The 23,797-nt window shown below is 48.7% G+C and overlaps 1 protein-coding gene across 6 annotated transcripts in view; it reads right to left on the reverse strand.

Moving 5' to 3' along the window:
- Positions 1-3,816: 3,816 nt before the first annotated feature.
- Positions 3,817-23,797, reverse strand: part of LUC7L (LUC7 like) — a 46,256-nt gene continuing 26,275 nt past the window's right edge. For 5 of the 6 annotated variants that reach the window (XM_063654723.1, XM_063654724.1, XM_063654722.1 and 2 more), the window contains 7 exons: positions 22,608-22,718; positions 20,476-20,619; positions 13,206-13,382; positions 7,760-7,848; positions 5,364-5,393; positions 4,790-4,957; positions 3,817-4,161 (listed from right to left, as the gene is read on the reverse strand). In XM_063654723.1, the coding sequence (XP_063510793.1) occupies positions 4,020-4,161; positions 4,790-4,957; positions 5,364-5,393; positions 7,760-7,848; positions 13,206-13,382; positions 20,476-20,619; positions 22,608-22,718 (861 nt within the window). In that variant the 3' untranslated portion in view covers positions 3,817-4,019. Of the gene's footprint in view, positions 4,162-4,344; positions 4,958-5,363; positions 5,394-7,759; positions 7,849-13,205; positions 13,383-20,475; positions 20,620-22,607; positions 22,719-23,797 lie in introns of those variants that run through there. The other variant, XM_063654725.1, reaches the window with a different exon arrangement.

The following is a 23,797-nucleotide window of genomic DNA, read 5'->3' on the forward strand; positions in this document are numbered from 1 at the left end:
CTCTCCCCAAGCCCAAGGGGACCCTGTGCAGGAGGCAAAGGTGGCACCAGGCACAGCCCCTGTCCAGCTAGTTTGGCGTCGACAGCACCTACCAAACTGAGCCATTTACCTTTAAAAAAAATCACTGCCAGCTGTTGTGAGTCACACCTGTAATCCCAGTGCTTTGAGAGGCTGAGGTGGGAAGACTGCTTGAGCCCAGAAGTTCCCAAGAATATCCTGAGCAACATAGTGAGACCTGTCTCTACAAAAACATAAAAAATTAGCCAAGTGTGGTAGTGCACACCTATGTCCCAGCTACTTGGAGGATGGGGCAGGAGGAACACTTGAGTCCTGGAGTTCAAGGCTGCAGTGAGCCATGACTACACCACTGCACTCCAGCATGGGTGACAAAGCAAGCATCGTCTCATAAATAATTTTGGCCAGGCGCAGTGGCTTATGCCTGTGATCCCAGCACTCTGGGAGGTCAAGGCGGGTGGATCACGATGTCAGGAGTCCAAGACCAGCCTGGCCAAGATGGTGAAACCTTGTCTCTACTAAAAATACAAAAATTAGCCAGGCATGGTGGCGGGCCCCTGTATTCCCAGCTAGTCGGGAGGCTGAGGCAGAGGTTGCAGTGAGCCGAGATTGCATCACCGCACTCTAGCCTAGGAGACAGAGGGAGACTCCGTCTCAAAAAATAATAATAATAAAAATAAATAAATAATATTTTTTAAAAATCGCCAAATGTTCTGAGAGGCCCCCTTCTCTTCTGTTCTCCTCCAGCCTGGGCTGCAGGCCAAGGTGGTCCCTGTGGGTGGAGACAAAGGCCTGTTCCACCTGACACTACAGATTTCTTCACATGGGAGGGATACACTTCCAGACCCATATATCTCCCAGTAGCCATCTTCAGCAAGATTTACTGGTACTGCCATGGAAAGGAAGGACTCACTGTATTGGATGAAAAAAGTGAAAACATGGGTCTCCTATGGCAGACTCTGACAGCAGAACCTGGTGTGGGTTATTTGGGAGTAGGGAGGAAGGAGGGAGAAAGGAAGAGCTGTTGTGGGTGGTATCAGCAAAACTGCACTGGGGGCAGGAAGCTCAGTTTGGTCAGCACCACCTGGCAGGTGTACAAAGAGCCCACCCGACTGTCCCTGCACGATAAAAAGGCAGGAGCTCCTCTCCCTGCACAGACGGTGCCCTGCACGGCTGCACCGTCCCTGAATGATAGAGAGGCAGGAGCTCCTCTCCCTGCCCAGATGGTGCCCCGCACGGCTGCACCGTCCCTGCACGGTAGAGAGGCAGGAGCTCCTCTCCCTGCACGGATGGTGCCTCGGAGGCTACCAGGGACGGCCGAGGACATTGATGCCGCATCCCAGGAGGACCTGTCCTTGAGCTGTAATCAGCAGATACAGGGGACGGGATGTGAGTACTGAAGGCCAGGGCACAGCACCTTTTCTGTAAACCCCACACCCTGAACCACCCCCCCCCCCAAAAAAAAGCAAAAAACTACTGTCTACACATACAAATTTATGCCTAGATGGAAAAACATCCAAACGATTCACAGTGGTAATGGCTCTGAGGGTGAGGCTGTCTGCTTAAGGCCCAGGGAAACGCAGGCTGCAAACCAACACTCATCACCCAGGCAGCCATAGCCATGACCACAACGTGGGCTTGGGAACAGGGAGCCCAGACCCAGCCACTCCCTCCTAGAAGACAAAGAGGAAAGTACATGTGCTGAAAAAGTACCCCGAGTCCCACGTGCAGGAAAAGGTGCAGGTAAGGAATACTGACACAGGAAGAATACGGACACGGGAGGAATACGGACACGGGAGGAACAGTGACACGGGAGGTACAGCGACACGGGAGGAACAGCGATACAGGAGGTACAGCGACACGGGAGGAATACCGACAGGGGAGGAACAGCGACATGGGAGATACAGCGACAAGGGAGGAACAGCGACACGGGGGGAATAATGACACGGGAGGAATAGCGACACGGGAGGAACAGCGACACAGGAGGAATACCGACACGGGAGGAACAGTGATGCGGGGGGAATAGCGACTCGGAAGGAATAGCGACACGGGGGGGAATAGCGACACGGGAGGAATAGCGACACGAGAGAAATACCGACATGGGTGATGCCTGCAAAGCACAGCATCAATCCCAAGTGACTCCTGTACAGGGCGGCCCCTTCCACCCTCCTTTCCTTGGAGACAGTTGGCTGGGCTAGACCTGTGTTACAGGCTGGCAGAGCAGCCCACCTACCCATCTGTCTTCCTGGAGGGGACAGCCTGTGGCAGGAGAGCCCAGAGCAGGGCCACCAGCTACACTGTGATACCGATGGCAAAAAGACCCAGACCACAGCGCCCGTGTGCGCCCACTGAGCCAACCAGCTCAAGGGTGGCATCTGTGCCTCTGCAGAAACAGAGTGGATGAGGATGACTATGTGTTAACAATGTGAACCTCAGGAATTCCCTCCAAAAAATCTCCCACAAAGTGAAAAAGGGAAGGAGCTCCCATCATCTACACATTAGTTAGCAGTTATCCTTTTCAGAAGGGCTTCATTTTGGGTTTTTTGGGGTTTTTTGGAGACAGAGTCTTGCTGTGGTCCAGGCTGGATGCAATCTCGGCTCACTGCAACCTCCGGCTCCCGGGTTCAAGCGATTCTCCTGTCTCAGCCTCCCAAGTAGCTGTGATTACAGGTGTCCACCACCATACCCAGCTAATTTTTGTACATTGGTAGAGACAGGGTTTCACCATGTTGGCCAGGCTGGTCTCGAACTCCTGACCTCAGGTTATCTGCCTCCCAAAGTGCTGGGATTACAAGCGTGAGCCACCGCGTCCCTCTTTATTTTGATCTTAAAGTACCTGCCTGATATACAACAGGTACGTTTGAAAGAACTGAAAGGTGTTGGCCAGGCGCGGTGGCTCACGCCTGTAATCCCAGCACTTTGGGAGGCTGAGGCGGGCAGATCCCGAGGTCAGGAGATCGAGACCATCCTGGCTAACACGGTGAAACCCCATCTCTACTAAAAATACAAAAAATTAGCCAGGCGTAGTGGCGGGCACCTGTAGTCCCAGCTACTCAGGAGGCTGAGGCAGGAGAATGGCGTGAACCCGGGAGGCAGAGCTTGCAGTGAGCTGAGATCACGCCACTGCACTCCATCCTCGGCGACAGAGTGAGACTCCGTCTCAAAAAAAAAAAAAAAAAAGAACTGAGAGGTGGGAAACATAATCAGCCCAGCCCACATGGGACATGAGTCAAACCATCTTTTTTTTTTTTTTTTTTTGAGACAGGGCTTTCTTGTCACCCAGGCTTGAGTGCAGTGGCGGAATCAAGGTTTGCCTCAGTCTGCTGGGCTCAACAGATCCTCCTGCCTCAGCCTTCTGAATAGTAGCTGAGACTACAGACATGTGTCACCATGCCCAGCCCCATGGGTCTTTGCTTTGTGCTAGTAACTTCAAAAGGGGACGTGCAGTGTAACTCACCTGAGTCCCAAGTTAAGGCTATGGTAGCAGCTGACCAGACAAGACAGCTTTTCCTAAATAAATGAATGCAGAATGGGGACCCCTCCCTCCTCCCCATGGGAGATGGGCAGCTCAGACACTCAGAAGGTTGTGTGGGACCAAGCAAACAAACAGCCATGCACACCTGGGTCCCGTCAGTCAGATGCAGGGGACAGGAAGTACCCTGCCATCTACTGGATGCCAGAAGACAAGACGTGGCCCACGAGTAAGTCATGGTTTCTGTGAGGTGATGGTGGCACTGGCACAGGGTCACAGTGAAAAGCCTCTAAGCAGAGGACAGCAGAAACCCCACCGCAGCCTCAGGAGGCAGTCATCAGATTTATTTATTCCTACTCAACATGACCCCAGAACACAGGAGCAACTCTGTACAATTCTAGAAACTCACAGCTAGCTCCAAAACAATAGAAATTTTAAACTACAAAAGATGAGTTGTATTCAGCAAATATAAAGGGTAATTTTAGACTGTGTGAACGTTTATCAGACTATTTACAGCACCCGGGAGATGGGTTCAGATCTCGCCGGCCTCCTTCTCTTCTGACCTCCGTGAAGCCATCTTCCCGTTGGAGCTCTCAAGCCTCCAGTCCGGGGGCCCTCGCTCGCTCCGCCCGCTCTCCCAGGACTCCTCTCTGGATGCCCGCTCTCTGGAGAACCTGGGAAATGGGAACCAGAGGCTCAGTGGAGGCTGCTGCCCCACTTCTGCTGGCCGCTCAGGCACTGACAATGGACCCGCAGTCCAGGCCAGGCAAGGCCCTACATCCCCTATATCCGGAAACCCCCCAGAGGCCAGCCAGACTTGCCCACCACATATGGAGTGTTAGATAGCCATTAAAAAGTGACCTTTGCAAAGATTTTTAATAAGGAGAGCCTTCACTGTAACATAAACAGTGCAAAGGAGAATACAACACTATATGCACAGAACATGACACTATGTAAAAACTCAATGGAAAAAAAAATATCAAAAACAAAAACCAAAACAGAGGTAAACAGGGCCTGGTCAGGACATAAGTCTCAGCCACTCTGAGCATGGACATGACAGTGCACAGGCCCCAGGACGCAGGCAGGGGACAGTGCATGTGCAGCCCATCACCTGGCGCCGTGCGAGCTCCTCCACAGCCCTCTCGCCTCTTCCCAGACCTAAGTCCCGTTCACGACTCCCCAGCCCTACTCCTGAGGGTGAGCCCAGCCCCATCCCCACCAGACACGGCCCTCAGCAGACCCTGGGAACACAGAGAAGGGCTCACTCCTGGTTGCAGCTACCGAAGGAGTCAGAGTAGTTACTTGTATTTCGCACTCCGGTCCCGGGAAGCCCGACGATGTCCCCGGCTGTGGCTCCGGGAACGGCTGCGGTGGCGCCGATGTCTATCTCGGGACCGGGACCGGGACAACTTCCGTCGCTCTCGGGAGGTAGATCTTGACCGCCTCCGACGCCGATCCCGGGAGCGTGACCTGAAAAATCAGAGGGTTCCAAGGCTGAGACTCTATAGGTGCCAACACTACGAGGGCCCCACCCCTCAGCAGATTCTGCTCGCTGCTTTACTGACATTTTCCCCTTTACTCCCAACAAATTTAGGTTTAAAATATTTCCATCAGTTAATCTTCAATGGCTAGGTCCTTTCCAAGGAGGCCTCCTGAAAACATCTGGCCTGGATACTCCTGTCACCTGCAGGCCCCAACCTTCCCTCTCAGTAACACTGGGAACCCCCCACAGCACCAAGCAACCCTTTGCCCTGTGCCCTTCACAAGCCAGCCCTACCTGCCAGATAACATTTGTAAAGGCACAATCATTAAATATTAAGAAAAATGCTTACGGAAAAAAAAATTTGAGAACATTTTAATGGACCTGGAAACCTACCTCCTGCGATCTCTGGTTCTTGATCCCGACCTAAAAGGGGGAAAAAAAGATGAACAAGGCCGGGCATGATGGCTCACACCTGTAATCCCAGCACTTCGGGGAGGCCTAGGCAGGCAATCACCTGAGGTCATGAGTTGGAGACCAGTCTGGCCAACATGGTGAAACCCCGTCTCTACAGAAAACACAAAACCTGGCCAAGCGTGGTGGTGGGCGCCTGTAATCCCAGCTACTCAGGAGACTGAGGCAGGAGAATCACTTGAACCCAGGAGGCAGAGGTTGCAGTGAGCTGAGATTGTGCCATTGCACTCCAGCCTGGGCAACAAGAATAAAACTTTGTCTCAAAAAGAAAAAAAAAAAAGTGAATGACTTCCCGAAAGCACCCCTATTCCTCACCCTCTTGGGAGAGGACTCCAAATTTAAGAAGTGAGGCACTTCCCCCAAAGACCTGCTGTTTTCAAGCTGCCTGCATGTTCCCAGTCTGAATGGGAGGTGCCAATGCTCCCATCCCCACAGCCACTCTGTGGCAGGCACTCTGTGGCGCACTCAGTGTCACCCGAGCCTCACAGACGGGCCCACATCCGAGCACCAGATGCAGCCCTGTAACATTACAAGGGCCGTGAAAAGTCTGTGCACACTGACTGTGCTGCACTCAAGTCCTACAAATGATTCTCCAGTTTTTACAACAGATACCAGCACAGAATGTGCAGACAGCGAGTGGGGCACACCAAAAACACAGAAAAGTGAAAGCAAAGCCTGAAGTTCCAGACACAGGCTTCCTGCCAGGTGGGAGTCATCAGCTCATTCTGCCACATAACCAGAGGCTGAAAAAGGCAAGCTATGAGGCCTCATTCTATGCCCATAAGCCATTAAGGTCAAGTGGCCCCATGTACACCCACAACACGAATGGCCTAAACATGACAGTGCATGTAAAAATGTCCAACTTCATGCAAAAAATGGATTGCGTGTTTTGCTTAATATTTTTTTCTATACTGTTTAAGTTTCTGTATAATCAGAATCTCCTGCTGGTAAAAAAACAAACGGCCGGGCGTGGTGGCTCACACCTGTAATCCCAGCACTTTGGGAGGCCGAGGCGGGTGGATCATGAGGTCAACAGATCGAGACCAGCCTGGCCAACATGGTGAAACCCTGTCTCTATTAAAAATACAAAAATTAGCTGGGCGTGATGGCACAGGCCTGTAGTCCCAGCTACTTGGGAGGCAGAGGCAGGAGACTCGCTTGAAACCAGGGGGTGGAGGCTGCAGTGAGCCGATATCGCACCACTGCACTCCAGCCTGGTGACAGAGCGAGACCCTGTCTCAAAAACAAACACAATAAACATTCGCCCTGAGTTATGCACTGAGGAATTCTTTCAGGAAAAGCAGTTTGGGAACCTTCCTGGACAATGAGCTGTGTCCAGGAGGATGTGGTTACTTCTGGCTCCTACCTCTTCTTTGAACTCCAATCAGACTCAACAGCCCCACCTCAAGATGGCCTCTCAAGCTGAGTGTGGCCAGAGGCATCTTCTACTTCCCACCTCCTCCCACTCCAATATACCACACCCAGCCTTCCAACCTCACCAAGAAGCAACTCCAGGCCAGAAACCGGGAGACCAGCTTCATTTCCTCCTCTGCACACTTCACACACTACCAGCAAATCCCATCAGTTCTATCCCAGAACTTTCCCGGACTCCTTCCGCCCCTTACCTGGCTTAACCTGCCACCTCCTCCATCTGGATTCTCCCACCTGGCTCCCCAAGGCCCTGCTGCTTCTACTCCAGCCCAGCACGCTTGCCAAAGGGGAGCAGGCACCACTCCTCCTCTGTAAACAGGTGTCCAATGGCCCCATAGCACTCGGTAAATAAACAGCAGTGCCCACACACAGCCTCCAACAGCTTGGATCCCTTACCTGACTGCCATGCACACACAGTCCTGCGCTGGGCCACGTTTTGTTTTGTTGGACTGAATATGCTGTTTACTTCTTTTTTTTTTTTTGGTTGAGATGGAGTCTCTGTTGCCCAGGCTAGAGTGCAGTGGCACGATCTCGGCTCACTGCAACCTCTGCCTCCCGGGTTCAAGTGATTCTCCCACCTCAACCTCCAAGTAGCTAGGATTACAGGCGCATGCCAGCACGCCCAGCTAATTTCTGTATTTTTAGTAGAGACAAGGTTTCACCATGTTGGCCAGGCTGGTCTCGAACCCCTGACCTCAAGTGATCTGCCTGCCTCAGCCTCCCAAAATGATGGGATTACAGGCGTGAGCCACCAGGCCTGGCCTTACTACTTTCTTTTATAATGGCCTATTGAGCAGGCCCTGACTATTCCAAGCAACAGTGGAATGGACAGAGCAGGCAATGCCTGAGGCCAGTGCAGCCCATCCAGTGCCAGCCCTCAGGCTCACCTCCTGCTCAGACGCTCCTCCCGTTCCCTCTCCTCTCTCCTCCTCAAGCGATCCTGATTTCTCTTCTCCTGCTTTTCAGCAACAGTTTTCTAAATAAATGAAACAAAAAATGAGGGAAGAGCAAGTTACACAAACCAGAGTGTGAATGCTACTTAACAAATCACCTTTATATGAGCTCAGTATTGGTAATTTAAAAATTGAAGAGACACTTTTAGGCAATGAGAACACTTTTTTTTTTTTTTTGGAAACGGTGTCTCACTGTCACCGGGCTGGAGTGCAGTGGCGCAATCTCGGCTCACTGCAACTTCTGCCTCCCCAGTTCAACCGATTCTTCTGCCTCGGCCTCCCAAGTAGCTGGGATTACAGGCACACGCCACCACACCCAACTAATTTTTGTATTTTTAGTAGAGATGGGGTTTCACCACGTTAGCCAGGATGGTCTCGATCTCCTGACCTCGTGATTCACCCGCCTCAGCCTCCCACAGTGCTGGGATTATAGGCGTGAGCCACCGTGCTTGGCCACTTTTTTTTTTTTGAAACAGGGTCTTGCTCTGTCCACCCAGGCTGGATGGAGTACAGTGGCACAATCACAGCTCACCAGAGCCTTGACCTCCCAGGCTCAAGCAAGCCTCTTTACCTCCACCTCCTGAGCAGCTGGGACTATAGGCGTGTGCCACCATGGCGGACTAATCTTTAAACATTTTTTATAGAGATGGGATCTTGCTATGTTGCCCAGGCTGGTCTTGAACTCCTCAACTCAAGCAATCCTCCTGCCTTGGCCTCCCGAAGTGCTGGGGTTACAAGCCTGAACCACCCAGCCTATCATTAGATTTTAACAATTTGGTAACAAACTGTCTATTCTAAGTGATGCTATACTTCTAACTCACAGGGAATTGATCACATTGTTTCAAACCAACCCAGATAGCTAGGAGACTCTACAAACTTTATGGTAAAAAAGAACAGATGTATCTGATCAAACACATCTTGCTACTGGGAGCAGAATCCCTGCAGCCAAAAAGCAGCCCAGCCTCAGGGTGCTGGGTGCTACGCTGGCTTTAGACCAAACTGAGTTGGAGGACAGCAGGCCAGGGGAGGTGGACCACAAATCGTCTACAACCAGCTTTCAACACAGGATGATGTGAATCATCAGGCTTGATTAAGAAAGCAATGTAAGGGGATGAGAAACCTCGCCAATGAAAACACCATCAACACAAGCTGAGTGGAAAAGCACCGGGCACCGTTCTGTGTACCCCCTACTCCCAATATCAACTCTAAGACATTTAATGCCCCTCATCTGTGTCAAGTGAAGCCGAGTGGGAGCAAGTCAGAGCCAGTAAGACAAAGAATCACTAGTCTTCTCCATCCAGAGAGCCACGATGGCATAAGGATAATCTTCCACACCCAGTGTGGATGAGAGCATGCTCCCCACAAGGGCACGGCAAGGGTGGAGAGCTGGGTGACTGGCATCTCCAGCTCTAAACCTTCACCCATGCTCATCCTGTGTCTGAAGCAGGGCACACATGGATGGACACCTTTAAGGTTACATTTAAGGATGGCATTTAAGCCAGGTACGGTGGCTCATGCCATTTCAGCACTCTGGGAGGCTGAACTGGGAGGATCATGTGAAGCCAGGAGTTTGAGACCAGCCTGGGAAACACAGTAAGACCTCCTATCTAAAAAAAAAAAAATTAGCCAGATGTGGTGGTGCATGCCTGTAGTCTCTGCTACTCAGAGGAGACTCAGGACGCAGGACCACTTGAGTCCAGGAGTTCCAGGTTACAGTGACAATAAGCTATCAGCTACCATGACATCAGTACACTCCACCCTGGGTGGCAGAGGGAGACCCTGTCTCTGAAAAAAAAAAAAAAAAAAAAAAAATCCTCTGTTGTCTAGGTTGGAGTGTAGTGGCATGATCACAGTTCACCGCAGCCTTGAGCTCCAAGGTCCAAACAATCCTCTCACCTCAGCCTCCTGAGTAGCTGGAACTACAGGCACACACCACCATGCTTGGCTAATTTTTAAATTTTTGGTAGAGACAGGGTCTCCTTATGTTGCCCACGCTGGTTTCAAACTCCTGGATTCAATCAATTATCCTGCCGTGGCCTCCTAAAGACTGGAATTACAGGCGTGAGCCACCACACCCAGCCTCAAGGATGGCAATTTTTAAAAAAATTAAGGATTAGCCAGGTGCAGTGGCTCAAGTGTAATCCCAACACTTTGGGAGGCCGAGGAAGTCCTCTGGGACTACTGTGAGGGAAGCCTCCTCTAATTAGGGCACAGAACTCCCACTCTCCTTATCATTAAGAGGTGCACTTCCAAATACATTTTACACTGTTACTTTAATAATTATTTATCAAAGTCTATAATACAAGTTGTGTTGTTTTGATCAACTCTATGCTGCAATGATAAAACAAGCTTTCTAACCAAGTTGATGCTTCTTAAGGTAGAAGGGAAAAACATTTCACAATATTCACATTTCTAATGCAGAGATACACATTAAGGAAATAAAAGATTGCAGATATTAAAAAAAAAATACTACATTAGGGCCAAGCACTGTGGCCCACGCCTGTAATCCCAGCACTTTGGGAGGCCGAGACAGGTGGATTACCTGAGCTCAGGAGTTCGAGATCAGCCTGGGTAACATGGCAAAACCCCATCTCTACTAAAAACACAAAAATGAGCCAGGCATGGTGGTGCACGCCTACAGTACCAGCTACTTGGGGGGCTGAGGCAGGAGAATCTCTTGAACCTGGGAGGTGGAGGTTACAGTGAGCTGAGATCGTTATACTGCACTCCAGCCTGGGTGACAGAGCAAGACCCTGCCTCCAAAAAAAAAAACTACAGTAGGACAAAATTCTGAGCTGTGAAATGAAAATATAATTTAAAGGAGAAATGGGAAAGTAACATTTCCAGCGGCTAACAATTTTTTTTTCTTTAAGACAAAGTCTCACTCTGTTGCCCAGGCTAGAGTGCAGTGGCTCAATTTCGGCTCACTGCAACCTCTGCCTCCCGGGTTCAAGCGATTCTCCTGCCTCAGCCTGCCAAGTAGCTGGGAATACAAATGTGTACCACCATACCTGGCTAATTTTTGTGTTTTCAGTAGAGACAGGGCTTTGCTATGTTGGCCAGGGCTTTGCTATGTTGGCCAGGCTGGTCTCGAACTCCTGACTTAACTGATCCGCCCTCCTCAGCCTCCCAAAGTGCTGGGATTACAGGTGTGAGCCACCGCGCCTGGCCAAAAGCAAATTTTTAATGGAGTGGTAAATGCATACTAAATTGTGATTTATAATTCTATTGGACACATAGATACTTTTACATCTTTTTTTTTTTTTTTTTTGAGACAGAGTCTCGCTCTGTCACCCAGGCTGGAGTGCAGTGGCGCAATCTCGGCTCAGTGCAAGCTCCGCCTCCCGGGTTGACACCATTCTCCTGCCTCAGCCTCCCGAGTAGCTGGGACTACAGGTGCCCACCACCACGCTCGGCTAATTCTTGTATTTTTAGTAGAGACGGGGTTTCACCTTGTTAGCCAGGATGGTCTCAATCTCCTGACCTAGTGATCTGCCCGCCTCGGCCTCCCAAAGTGCTGGGATTACAGGCTGAGCCTCCGTACCCAGTCTTTTTTTTTTTTTTTTTTTTTTTGAGATGGAGTCTTGCTCTGCTCCCAGGCTGGAGTGCAGTGGTGCAATTTCAGCTCACTGCTACCTCTGCCTCCCAGGTCAAGCAATTCTCCTGCCTCAGCTTCCTGAGTAGCCAGGATTACAGGCGCCCGCTGCCATGCCTGGCTAATTTTTGTATTTTTAGTAAAGACGGGGTTTCACTATGTTGGTCAGGCTAGTCTTGAACTCCTGACCTCGTGAGCCACCTGCCTCGGCCTCCCAAAGTGCTGGGATTACAGGCGTGAGCCACCACACCCAGCCTCACTTTTACGTCTTTCATACCTATAAACTTATTAAAAAAAATTCCAACTTAAAAATGTGACAGAGTACATTGCTTTTCAAAATTCTCTCGGGAACACGGAAGCAAAATGTTTCAAGACCAGTGGCCGACAATAACCTCACTGCTGCACCAGCTCCCATCACAGTCCCAGGTTCACACAATCACCTATGGGACCCTCCTGAGCTGCACAGCCCTGCCATATGCTGCCTGAGTGAGCAGCTCCTTCCTGCAGCACAAAAGGCCCTCAGCCGTGGTCACTACAGCATTCTGCAGTCAGCGACATGTCTGTCCTTCCACTAATTTCAGGTATACGGGGGAGGCTGGCTAATTTCCCACCATCCTATCCTGAGGTCCTAGTATGTGGTAAGGGGGGCTCCACAAGTGTGAAGGCAGACAATTCAAAGAAGTGGAAATATGTCCAACCTTCCTTCTTAGCATTCCATACTTAAAGTTTTTAAATGTCAGCTGGGCGCGGTGGCTCACGCCTGTAATCCCAGCACTTTGGGAGGCTGAGGTGGGCGGATCACGAGGTCACGAGATCGAGACCATCCTGGCTAACACGGTGAAGCCCCATCTCTACTAAAAATACAACAACAACAAAAAAATTAGCCAGGCGTGGTGGCGGGCGCCTGTAGTCCCAGCTACTCTGCAGGCTGAGGCAGGAGAATGGCGTGAACCTGGGAGGCGGAGCTTGCAGTGAGCCGAGATCGCGCCACTACACTCCAGCCTGGGCGACAGAGCGAGACTCCGTCTCAAAAAAAAAAAGTTCTTAAATGTCTTAGAGCCGTGAAGAAGGAACAGAGGTTTTCTCTGGGCCGGGATGGTACAACGCTACCAGAAAAACCCCACCCTCACCCCGCCCTTCTGAGGTGGCTCGCAGGCAAGGAGCCAGGATGTGTGACATTCTGTCCTGGCCAACCAGAGACTCTTTCCCGTCCCTAACAGAAGTTACTTCAGAGACACACGGCGAGCTGTGTGTACCCTGGGAATAGGCTCTTAACAACAGGGTCCAAAATAAATCTCCAAGGCTCCTTTGGACTCTGAGCTATCATGTCTCTTGTGTGAATCCAAGTGATGAAATCTGAGTATTTCACTATAAAACTCAAGTTCTTAGAGATCAGAACACAAGGTTTTTTTTTTTTTTTTTTTTTTTTGAGATGGAGTCTTACTCTATCGCCCAGGCTGGAGTGCAATGGCATGATCTCGGCTCACTGCAACCTCTGCCTCCTGGGTTTAAGCAATTCTCCTGCCCCAGCCTCCCGAGTACCTAAGATTACAGGCTCACGCCAACACACCTGGCTAATTTTTTGGTAGAGACGGGGTTTCACCATGTTGGTCAGGCTGGTCTCCAACTCCTGACCTCAGGTGATTCGCCCGCCTCGGCCTCCCAAAGTGCTGGGATTACAGGCATGAGCCACCGCGCCTGGCCAAAACGTAAGGTTTTTAAAATTAAAGAAATGTGAAAACACCCCAAGACTCCTCAGCTTTCTCCATGAACAGATGAACATACCCTCAACTGATCAAGCTTCTCTCGTATCTGAATGAAACCCAAGTGTAACTTGCCACCGAAGTGGTCTGCCAGGCGACGGTCATTGTCATGGAGACCAAGGTAGGCTGAACAGACCTCGCAGACACGCAGCTTTTGCTGCTGAAAACTGGATGCAGGCATGGAATTTCTGTATTCTTCCTGGAGAAGGAAAATGGAGAAATAAAAGTGAGGTATACAGAACTGCCACCACAAATTCAATCTCCAAAATGAAAATATTTGATAAGATGACAGAGGTGACTTTTAAACAAATATTTAAAAAACACAAACAAAACTTCAGATATTTATAACCAACTCAATTTTCACTGTTTATTTAAGAAACGCGGCCAGGCACGATCCCAGCACTTTGTGAGGCCAGGGCAGGCGGATCATGAGATCAAGAGATCAAGACCAGGCCGGGTGCGGTGGCTCACGCCTGTAATCCCAGCACTTTAGGAGGCCGAGGTGGGGGGATCACCTGAGGTCCGGAGTTCAAGACCAGCCTGACCAACATGGAGAAACTCTGTCTCTATTAAAAATACAAAATTAGCCGGGTGTGGTGGCGCATGCCTGTAATCCCAGCTATTGTGGAGGCTGAGGCAGGAGAATGGCTTGAACCCGGGAGGCGGAGGTTGCTGTGAGCCAAGATCACGCAGGCAACAAGAGCAAAACCCTGTCTCAAAAAAAAAAAAAAAAAAAAAAAAAAAAAGAGAGATCAAGACCATCCTGGCCAATTTTGCGAAATCCTGTCTCTACTAAAAATACAAAAATCAGCTGGGTGTGATGGCACATGCCTGTAGTCCCAACTACTCAGGAGGCTGAGGCAGGAGAATCACTTGAATCTGGGAAGCGGAGGTTGCAGTGAGCCAAAACCGTGCCACTGCACTCCAGCCTGGCAACAGAGCGAGACTCCGTCTTAAAAAAAAAAAAAAAAAGAGGCACTAACAGGCTGGACTCAGTGGCTCATGCCTGTAATCCCAGCACTCCGAGAGGCCAAGGCAGACGGATCACTTGAGGCTAGGAGTTCAAGACGAGCCTAGCCAACATAGCAAAATCCTGTCTCTACTAAAAATACAAAAATTGGCCGGGCGTGGTGGCTCACGCCTGTAATCCCAGCACTTTGGGAGGCTGAGGCGGGCGGATCACGAGGTCAGGAGATCGCGACCATCCTGGCTAACACGGTGAAACCCCGTATCTACTGAAAAAAAGAACAGAAAAAATTAGCCGGGCGTGGTGGCGGGCGCCTGTAGTCCCAGCTACTCGGGAGGCTGAGGCAGGAGAATGGCGTAAACGCGGGAGGCGGAGCTTGCAGTGAGCCAAGATCGTGCCACTGGGCGACAGAGCGAGACTCCGTCTAAAAAAAAAAAGCTAGGCATGCTTGCAGGCATCTGTAATTCCAGTAATTCCAGCTACTGGGGAGGCTGAGGCACAAACTGCTAAAGCCCAGGAGGTGGAGGCTGCAGTGAGTTGAGATCACACCACTGCATTCCAACCTGGAGGACAGAGGAAAACTCCAAAAAGAAAAAAAAAAAATTGTATTCCAGGCCTGGTGCAGTGACTCACACCTATAATCTCAGCACTTGAGGAGAGTGAAGCAGGAGGATCACTTGGGCCCAGGAGACTGAGATGACCCTAAGCAACACAGCAAGACTCAGTCTCTAAAAATAAAAGAATAATTAGCCTGATGTGGTGGCGCCTCCAGTCCCACCTACTCAAGAGACTGACTCAAGTGCTTGAGTCCAGGAGGTCGAAGGGGCAGACCTGTGACTGCACCACTGAACTTCAGCCTGGGTGACTCTGGCTGACAGCAGGACCCTCCAATATTAAAAAAATAGGCTGGGCACAGTGGCTCACGCCTGCAATTCCAGCACTTTGGGAGGCCAAGGCAGGTGAATCACAACGTCAGGAGTCTGAGATGGTGAAACCCCGTCTCTATTAAAAATACAAAAAAATTAGCCGGGCATGGTGGCTGGCACCTGTAATCCCAGCTACTCGGGAGGCTGAGTCTGAGAACTGATTACTTGAACTCAGGAGTCAGAGGATGCAGTGAGCCGAGACTGTGCCACAGCAATCCAGCCTGGGCGACACAGCGAGACTCTGTCTTGGGAAAAAAAAAAAAAAAAAAAGTAGACAAGGAAATAGCAAGAACTTGAATTTCCATTATAGTATGCCACATAACTAAAAAAAAAAAAACAAAAAAACACCTTAAGCAAAAACAATATTGTGGTACACAAATACTCATAACATTACTGTCCCCTTCTATAGTTTTGAAACCTTAAATGCCACCCTCTAACATCTTTCAAAATAAACTCTGATTATGTTGAGTAAAAAAAGTCAGTCCCAAAAGGTTACCTACTGTGTGATTCCATTTACATAACTTTTTTTTTTCTTTTTTTTTTTTGAGACGGAGTCTCGCTCTGTCACCCAGGCTGGAGTGCAGTGGCGCAATCTCAGCTCACTACAAGCTCTGCCTCCTGGGTCCACACCATTCTCCTGCCTCAGCCTCCTGAGGAGCTGGGACTACAGGCGCACGCTGCCACGCCCGGCCAATTTTTTGTATTTTTAGTAGAGACGGGGTATCACCATGTTAGCCAGGATGGTCTCGATCTCCTGACCTCGTGATCCACCCGCCTCGGCATCCCACAGTGATGAGATTACAGGCGTGAGCCACCACACCCGGCTTTTTTCTTTTTTTTTTTGAGACAGAGTCTTGCTCTGTCACTACCCAGGTTGGAGTGCAATCGTGCGATCTCTGTTCGCTGCAACCTCAGCCTCCCGGGTTCAAGCGATTCTCCTACTTCAGCCTCCCAAGTAGCTGAGATTACAGGTGCCCGCCACCACACCTGGCTAATTTTTGTATTTTTAGTAGAAATGGGGTTTCACCAAGTTGGCCAGGCTGGTCTCGAACTCCTGACCTCAGGTGATGCACCTAACTTGGCCTCCCAAAGTGCTGGGATTACAGGCATGAGCAACTGTGCCCGGCCAAATTTTTAACTTCTTTGTAAAGATGGGGTATCCCTATGTTGCCCAGGCTGGTCTCAAACTCCTGGACTCAAGCAATCCTGCCTCGACCTTCCAAAGTGTTGAGATTACAGGCATGAGCCACCACACCCACCCTCCATAAGCTTTTACTCTGGGCAGAAGGCAGCAAAAGGGGAGTCAGCATATCACATAGCAAAAGAAGGCGTGAGACAGAGAGGAGGACCTAGGCTCCTTTAAACAATCAGCTCTGAGGTGAAGTCATTATCCCAGGGAGGGCACCAAGCCATTGATGAGGGAACCACCCCCATGACCCAAACACCTCCCACTAGACCCCATCTCCAACACTAGAGGTCACATTTCAACATGAGATTTGGACGTGTCACACATCCAAACTATATCAAGTGCTATTTTTTATCTTTTATACTGTATTTTTACTGTACCTTTTCTATGTTTACATACACAAACATTTAGAGGTTCATTGTGTTGCAACTGCGTATAGTATTCAGCACAGTAACATGCTGTACAGGTGTGGAGCCTAGGAGCGATGGGCTCTACCATACAGCCCACATGGCTATACCATCCAGGTTTGTTAAGCACACTCTATAATGTTCTCACAATGATGAACCATGGAATGCACTTCTCAGAATATTTAATCCTTGTCATTAAGAAAGATATGACTGTACTAATATCAGAAATGAAAAGACAGGACATCATTACGGATCCACGCACTTTAAAGGAATAATATAAACAACTCTTAAAAACAACAACTCCATGCCCACAAAAGCGATAAAGTAGATGAAATGCACCAATCCCTTGAAAGACAGCCAGGAGCAGTGGCTCATGCCTGTAATCGCAGCACTTTGGGAGGCTGAGGCAGGTGGATCACTTGAGGTCAGGAGTTTGAGACCAGCCTGACCAACATGGTGAAAAACCCCGTCTTCTCTACTAAAAATACAAAAATTAGCTGGGTGTGGTGGCAGGCACCTGTAATCTCAGCTGCTCGGGAGGCTGAGGCAGGATAATCACTTGAACCCAGGAGTTGGAGGTTGCAGCGAGCCATCGCACCACCGCACTCCAGCCTGGGCAACAGAGAGAGACTCCGTGTAAAAAAAATAATAATAACAATGTTGAAAGACACAATCTGCCAAAACTCACACAAGAAGAAATAGATGATCTGAATGGATCTGTATATTAATAACCTTCCAAAACAGAAAGCATCAGGTCCAGATGGGTTCACCGGTGAATTCTACCAAAGCATTAGGGAGGAAATCACGCCAATTCTCTACAATCGCTTTCAGAAATAGAAGCAGAGAGAATATTTCCTAACTCCTTCTATGGGGACATTACCACAATACCAAAACCAGATAAAGGTATTACAAGAGGCCAGGTATCATGGTGGCTCATGCCTCTAATCCCAGCACTTTGGGAGGCAGAGCTGGGCAGATCGCTTGAGCCAAGGATTTCAAGACCAGCCTTGACAACATGGCGAAACCCAGTCTCTCCAAAAAATACAAAAAATTAGCTGGGCTTGGTGGCATGCGCCTTCAGTCCTAGCTATTTGAAAGGCTGAGGCGGGAGGATCAAAAGAGCCCAGGAGATCAAGCCTTCAGTGAGCCAAGGTCGCGCCACTGCACTCCAGCCTGGGTGAGAAAGTGAGACCGTCTCAGGGCTGGGCGCGGTGGCTCACACCTGTAATCCCAGCACTTTGGGAGGCCAAGGCAGGCAGATCATGAGGTCGGGAGATTGAGGCCATCCTGGCTAACACGGTTAAATCGCATCTCTATTAAAAACACAAAAAATTAGACAGGTATGGTGGCACACGCCTACAGTCTCAGCTACTCGGGAGGCTGAGGCAGGAGAATCGCTTGAACCCGGGAGGTGGAGGTTGCAGTGAGCTGAGATCACGCCACTGCACTCCAGCCTGGGTGAATGAATGAGACTCCATCTCAAAAAAACACAAAAACAAAAACCAAAAAACAAATGACCAATTACACCAGCATTGGCAAGAATGAAATATTTACGTAGAAATCTAATAAAACATATGTAAGATCTTCACTATGAGGAAAATTACAAGACTCATAAAAGGTATCAAATGGCCTGGCGAAGTGGCTCATGCCTGTGATCCCAGCACTTTGGGAGGCCAAGGCAGACGGATCACCTGAGGTCAGAATTTCGAGACCAGCTTGGCCAACATGGTGAAACCCCATCCCTACTAGGAATGCAAAAAAAAAAAAAAAAAAATTAGCCATGGGCCGAGCATGGTGGCTCACTCCTGTAATCCCAGCAGTTTGGGAGGCCGAGGCGGGTGGACCATGAGGTCAGGAGATTGAGACCATCCTGGCTAACACGGTGAAACTCCGTCTCTACTGAAAGTACAAAAAAATTAGCTGGGCTTGATGGTGGGTGCCTGTAGTCCCAGCTACTCGGGAGGCTGAGGCAGGAGAATGGTGTGAACCCAGGAGGCGGAGCTTGCAGTGAGCTGAGATCGCACGACTGCACTCCAGCCTGGGGGACAGAGTGAGACTCCATCTCAAAAAAAAAAAAAAAAAAAAAAAAAAAAAAAAAAAAAAAAAAAAAGCCAGGCGCGGTGGCCCACGCCTGTAATCCCAGCACTTTGGGAGGCCGAGGTGGGCGGATCACCTGAGGTGGGGAGTTCGAGACCAGCCTGACCAACATGGAGAAACCCCGTCTCTACTAAAAATACAAAAATTAGCCGGGCGTGATGGCACATGCCTGTAATCCCAGCTGCTCAGGAGGCTGAGGCAGGAGAATTGCTTGAACCCAGGAGGCAGAGGTTGCGGTGAGCCGAGATCACGCCACTGCGCTCCAGCCTGGGTAACAAGAACGAAACTTGCCTCAAAAAAAAAAGAGAGAAAATTATAAGGAAGAGAAAATAAAATACATTTATAGTACTGTGCTGTACTGATCAATTCTGTATGTTTACACTGCTCATTTACAAGATGAATTGTCTGTCTGAAATGGTAGCAATTACAGCTGCAGACCTCAATCTAATGTATATATCAAGCAACTCAACTTTTTCCTGTAATATCATGACTGTTGCCTTCTTGGGAGCATTTTCAGCATCACTAGTGGCATATGGATCCTATGGCATTACTCAAAGTTTATGGTATTGCACTAAACATGATGAAAAACGCCTAGGAACCCTGTGAGCTCACTTTTTACTGCAGTAGGAACGTACTGGAGAGGTGAATTGCTCCTTCGGAGATGATGAGTGTCACATGGTGTTTCAAGGGGATACTCACAACCCTTGAGCTCCACACAATGGCAACAGGAAGTGGCATGAATTATTACAGTAGTACAGTACCTATTACAGTTATTCTTAGGCAGCCCTGATTTAATACTGCATCTCTACACTATGTTTGTTTACATCTCTCGACAGCGAATGGTGTCATGTATGGTCTGTAAGCGTTTGCATGTAGCCTTTTCTTTTTTAGAGACAGGGTCTTGCTATGTTGTCCAGGCTGGACTCCAAAACTCCTAGGATTAAGGGATCCTCTCATCTCAGCCTCCCGAACAGCTCAGACTAAAGCCAAGAGCCACCATAGCTGGCCATATGCTTAAGTTTTGACAAATGTTACCTTTTCATAATAGATTTGTGTATATTTTATGGCAGTGAATAAAAGACTAGTATCCACATATATTTTATGTATTCATGACATATCTAACATTTTCTACAGACTTTGGGTGATAATGACGAGTCAATGTAGACCCACTGACTGTGGGCAGATGCTAGGAATGGAGGAGGCTGTCTGAGGAGGGGGTACATGGAGAATCTCTGTACTTTCCTCTCAATTTAGCTATGAAGCTAAAACTGCTTGAAAAAACAAAGTTTATAATTTTTTTTTTTTTTTTTTTTTTGAGAGAGTCTCGCTCTGATGCCCAGACTGGAGTGCAGTGGCGCAATCTCAGCTCACTGCAAGCTCTGACTCCCGGGTTCACGCCATTCTCCTTCCTCAGTCTCCACAACAGCTGGGACTACAGGTGCCTGGCGCCATGCCCGGCTAATTTTTTTGTATTTTTAGTAGAGACGGGGATTCACTGTGTTAGCCAGGATGGTCTTATCTCCTGACCTCGTGATCCGCCCACCTCGGCCTCCCAAAGTGCTGGGATTACAGGCATGAGCCACTGTGCTGGGCCCAAAATTTATAAATTTTTTTAAAAATGGGAGCAGGCATGGGCTAAATTAATTCAAACGGTCAACTGTGCCAAATTACTAAGATTTCTCTTGCCCTAAGACATTTCTCTCACCAACCTCGGCTTCTTTTTTCTTTGCACGAACTTTTTCCACTTCCATAAGAATCTTCTGGGATTCATCCACATTACCTTCAGCCCCTAGCTGTTCGGCTTTAGCAAGGAGTTTTCCTATTTCTTCATTTAACTCGTGTACTTTTTCTGCCTGTGAGGAGAAAGAATGAGGTAAGCAGACATCTAAAAACGAAAGTGAATGCAAAGGCAACAAGGGTTTCTCCTGCTCCATCTCCAGTCTGTTCTACTGAAAATAAGTGGAAGAGCTAAAGATCCACACTTAACAATGAAGGCACCCTTACTGCCAGCATTGACACTGTAACCACAAACGAGTCCTGCGTTCCAATGAAACCAGTAGCACCTTTGTCACTTCCAACATGCTTCCAAGGATCATCATAGATTGGTCATTGTCTAGGCTGTCTCTCTTTATGACTTTTTCTGCTGGGTATGGGTAATAATATGTCTAGGTTTAAATGTACAGATTTAAGCTATAAGCAAAATACCTAATTACTAGGATTTACCTTCTGAAACAAAATAGCACCTTTGGTCAAATTAGCAACTGCGTAAATCCTAAGAAATGCTTTTACAACACTGAAAAGAAAAAACAAGGAGAGACTTAGTTCCACTGAAGAGAAAAACAGAAGAGTGATGTAAATGGCACTCAGTCTAATTACATATAAATCTACCTCTTTTTCATTCTATGATGTGGATGTACCACAGTTTGACCATTTCCTTTCCAATTCTTTCCAGTTTTATGTGGAGATATTAAAGTTTACAACAACATGCAGAGGCTGGGCATGCTGGCTCACACCTGTAATCCCAGCACTTTGGGAGGACAAGGCAGGAGGATCGCTTAAGCCCAAGAGTTCCAGACCAGCCTGGGCAACAGACTCCACCTTTATTTAAAAAAAAAAAAAAAAGATGGCTGGGCACAGTGGCTCATGCCTGTAATCCCAGCACTTCGGGAAAACGAGGCGGGCGGATCACGAGGTCAAGAGATCAAGACTATCCTGGCTAACATGGTGAAACCCCGTCTCTACTAAAAATACAAAAAATTAGCCGGGCGTGGTGGCGGGATCCTGGCTAACATGGTGAAACCCCGTCTCTACTAAAAATACAAAAAATTAGCCGGGCGTGGTGGCGGGAGCCTGTAGTCCCAGCTACTCGGGATGCTAAGGCAGGAGAATGGCGTAAACCCGGGAGGCGGAGCATGCAGTGAGCAGAGATCACGCCACTGCCCTTCAGCCTGGGCGACAGAGCAAGACTCTGTCTCTTAAAAAACAAAAACAAAAACAAAAAACTGACAATAATTTTTTTTTTTCTTTTGAGGCAGGGTCTCACTCTGTTATCCAGGCTGAAGCAAAGTAGCATGATCATAGCTCATTGAAGCCTCAATCTCCCCAAGCTCAAGTGATCCTCCCACCTCAGCCTCCTGAGTAACCGGGATACGCATGTGCACCACCAAGCCTAGAGATGGGGTTTCTTCATGTTGCTCAGGCTGGTCTAAAACTCCTGGGCTCAAGCAGACTGCCCCTACCTTGGTGTCCCAAAGTGCTGGGACTACAAGCATAAGCCACCAAACTCAGCAAAGAATATATTAAAAAATAATAATAATAAACCATGTACAGAGGATGAAAATGGACAGAATAAAAAGACAGAGGTAGCACCTCTTGAGGGATGAGAATTCAATGACACATGAATGCTTGATCACAGCCCTCTATCCTTAACTGGAGTAAGGCAGAGTACTGTCCACACAATCAGTGCTGAGGGTGAGTTAGTAGCTATTGACAAGGCCGGGCGCAGTGGCTCACGCCTGTGATCCCAGCACTTTGGGAGGCCGACTCGGGCAGATCACAAGGTCAGGAGATCGAGACCATACCAGCTAACACGGTGAAACCCCGTCTCTACTAAAAATACAAAAAATTAGCCGGGTGTGGTGGCGGGCGTCTGCAGTCCCAGCTACTCAGGAGGCTGAGGCAGGAGAATGGCGTGAACCCGGGAGGTGGAGCTTGCAGTGAGCCAAGATCACGCCACTGCACTCCAGCCTGGGTGACAGAGGGAGACTCCATCTCAAAAAAAAGCTATTGACAAGCCAGTATTTTCAAGAACACATCAGGCAGCGAAGCCACCCAAGCATACCTTTGCAGAAACTTCCGCACTGATTTCCTCCTGTGTTTCTGCCAGCCGCTTCTTGGCGAGCTCAGTTCTCCGATCACATTCCGCAATAAAGGACTCCAAGTGATCCATTGCCTAGCACGGGAAAAGCAGAGCGCTATAACCAATGACGTGTAAAGCGTAAAGTCTCAGAACCCATTTGCTTGATAGGAAATACACTCCTAGGTTCGTTTCTTTAAAGCCTGTAGATTCAAGGGGAAGATCTTAAACTACACTACCACTAACACATTCATAATTGCATTAAATCAAGGGGATCTGTTAAACAGGATGATTGTTTGGAAGCATGGTCTTCTCATTTGATTTACTTATTTCCAAAATTTGTAACAGGACCTCCAACCCTCAATAACATTACAAAGAAATTCTGAGGAAAATTAAAACACTTGGCAGCAATTCATAGAGTTCTCGGAGGGACAGAAAAGGCTGAGCCTAGACTCGTGCTGGAGGCCCTCTTCTGGGGAGTTGTGAGAGATGCATATGATGTACTCACTGGTCTTTGTGAGCCACGTAAATATTATTCCCTCATGTTCTGAGGGTAGGGTCCCCCCTTTCACCTCAAAAACAAAACAATAGAACAAATATTACTGAGAGCTATGAATACATTTCGTTATTGCCTACTATCTAAAGTAGCAGGAAAAACTGGTTGCTATTTACCCAAAGAGATAAAGGAAAAGAAGCTGTAGACGTCTAATTGCTTACTCTGAAAAGGGTGGCGGGAAACATTAAGAGAACTATCATATGCTAAGGTTAATTCACCATAACTAGGCAAAGGCTAACACAATTTCAGATAAAAATAGAGACAGGACTGGGCGCAGTGGCTCACACCTGTAATCCCAGCACTTTGGGAGGACAAGGTGGGCGGATCATCTGAGGTCAGCAGTTCAAGACCAGTCTGGCCAACATGGTCTCTAATAAAAATACAAAAATTAGCCGGGCATGGTAGCGGGTGCCTGTAATCCCAGCTACTCAGGAGGCTGAGGCAGGAGAATCGCTTGAGCCTGGGAGGCAGAAGTTGTAGTGAACCAAGACCGGACCACCGCACTCCAGCCTAGGCAAGAGAGCAAGACTCCGTATCAAAAACAAAAACAAAAAAAGGCAGGGCCCAGTGGCTCAGACCTGTAATCCCAGCACTTTGGGAGGCCGAGGCGGGAGGATCC

The sequence above is a fragment of the Pongo pygmaeus genome, chromosome 18 (genome assembly GCF_028885625.2).
Source record: "Pongo pygmaeus isolate AG05252 chromosome 18, NHGRI_mPonPyg2-v2.0_pri, whole genome shotgun sequence".
NCBI classification, from domain to species: domain Eukaryota; kingdom Metazoa; phylum Chordata; class Mammalia; order Primates; family Hominidae; genus Pongo; species Pongo pygmaeus.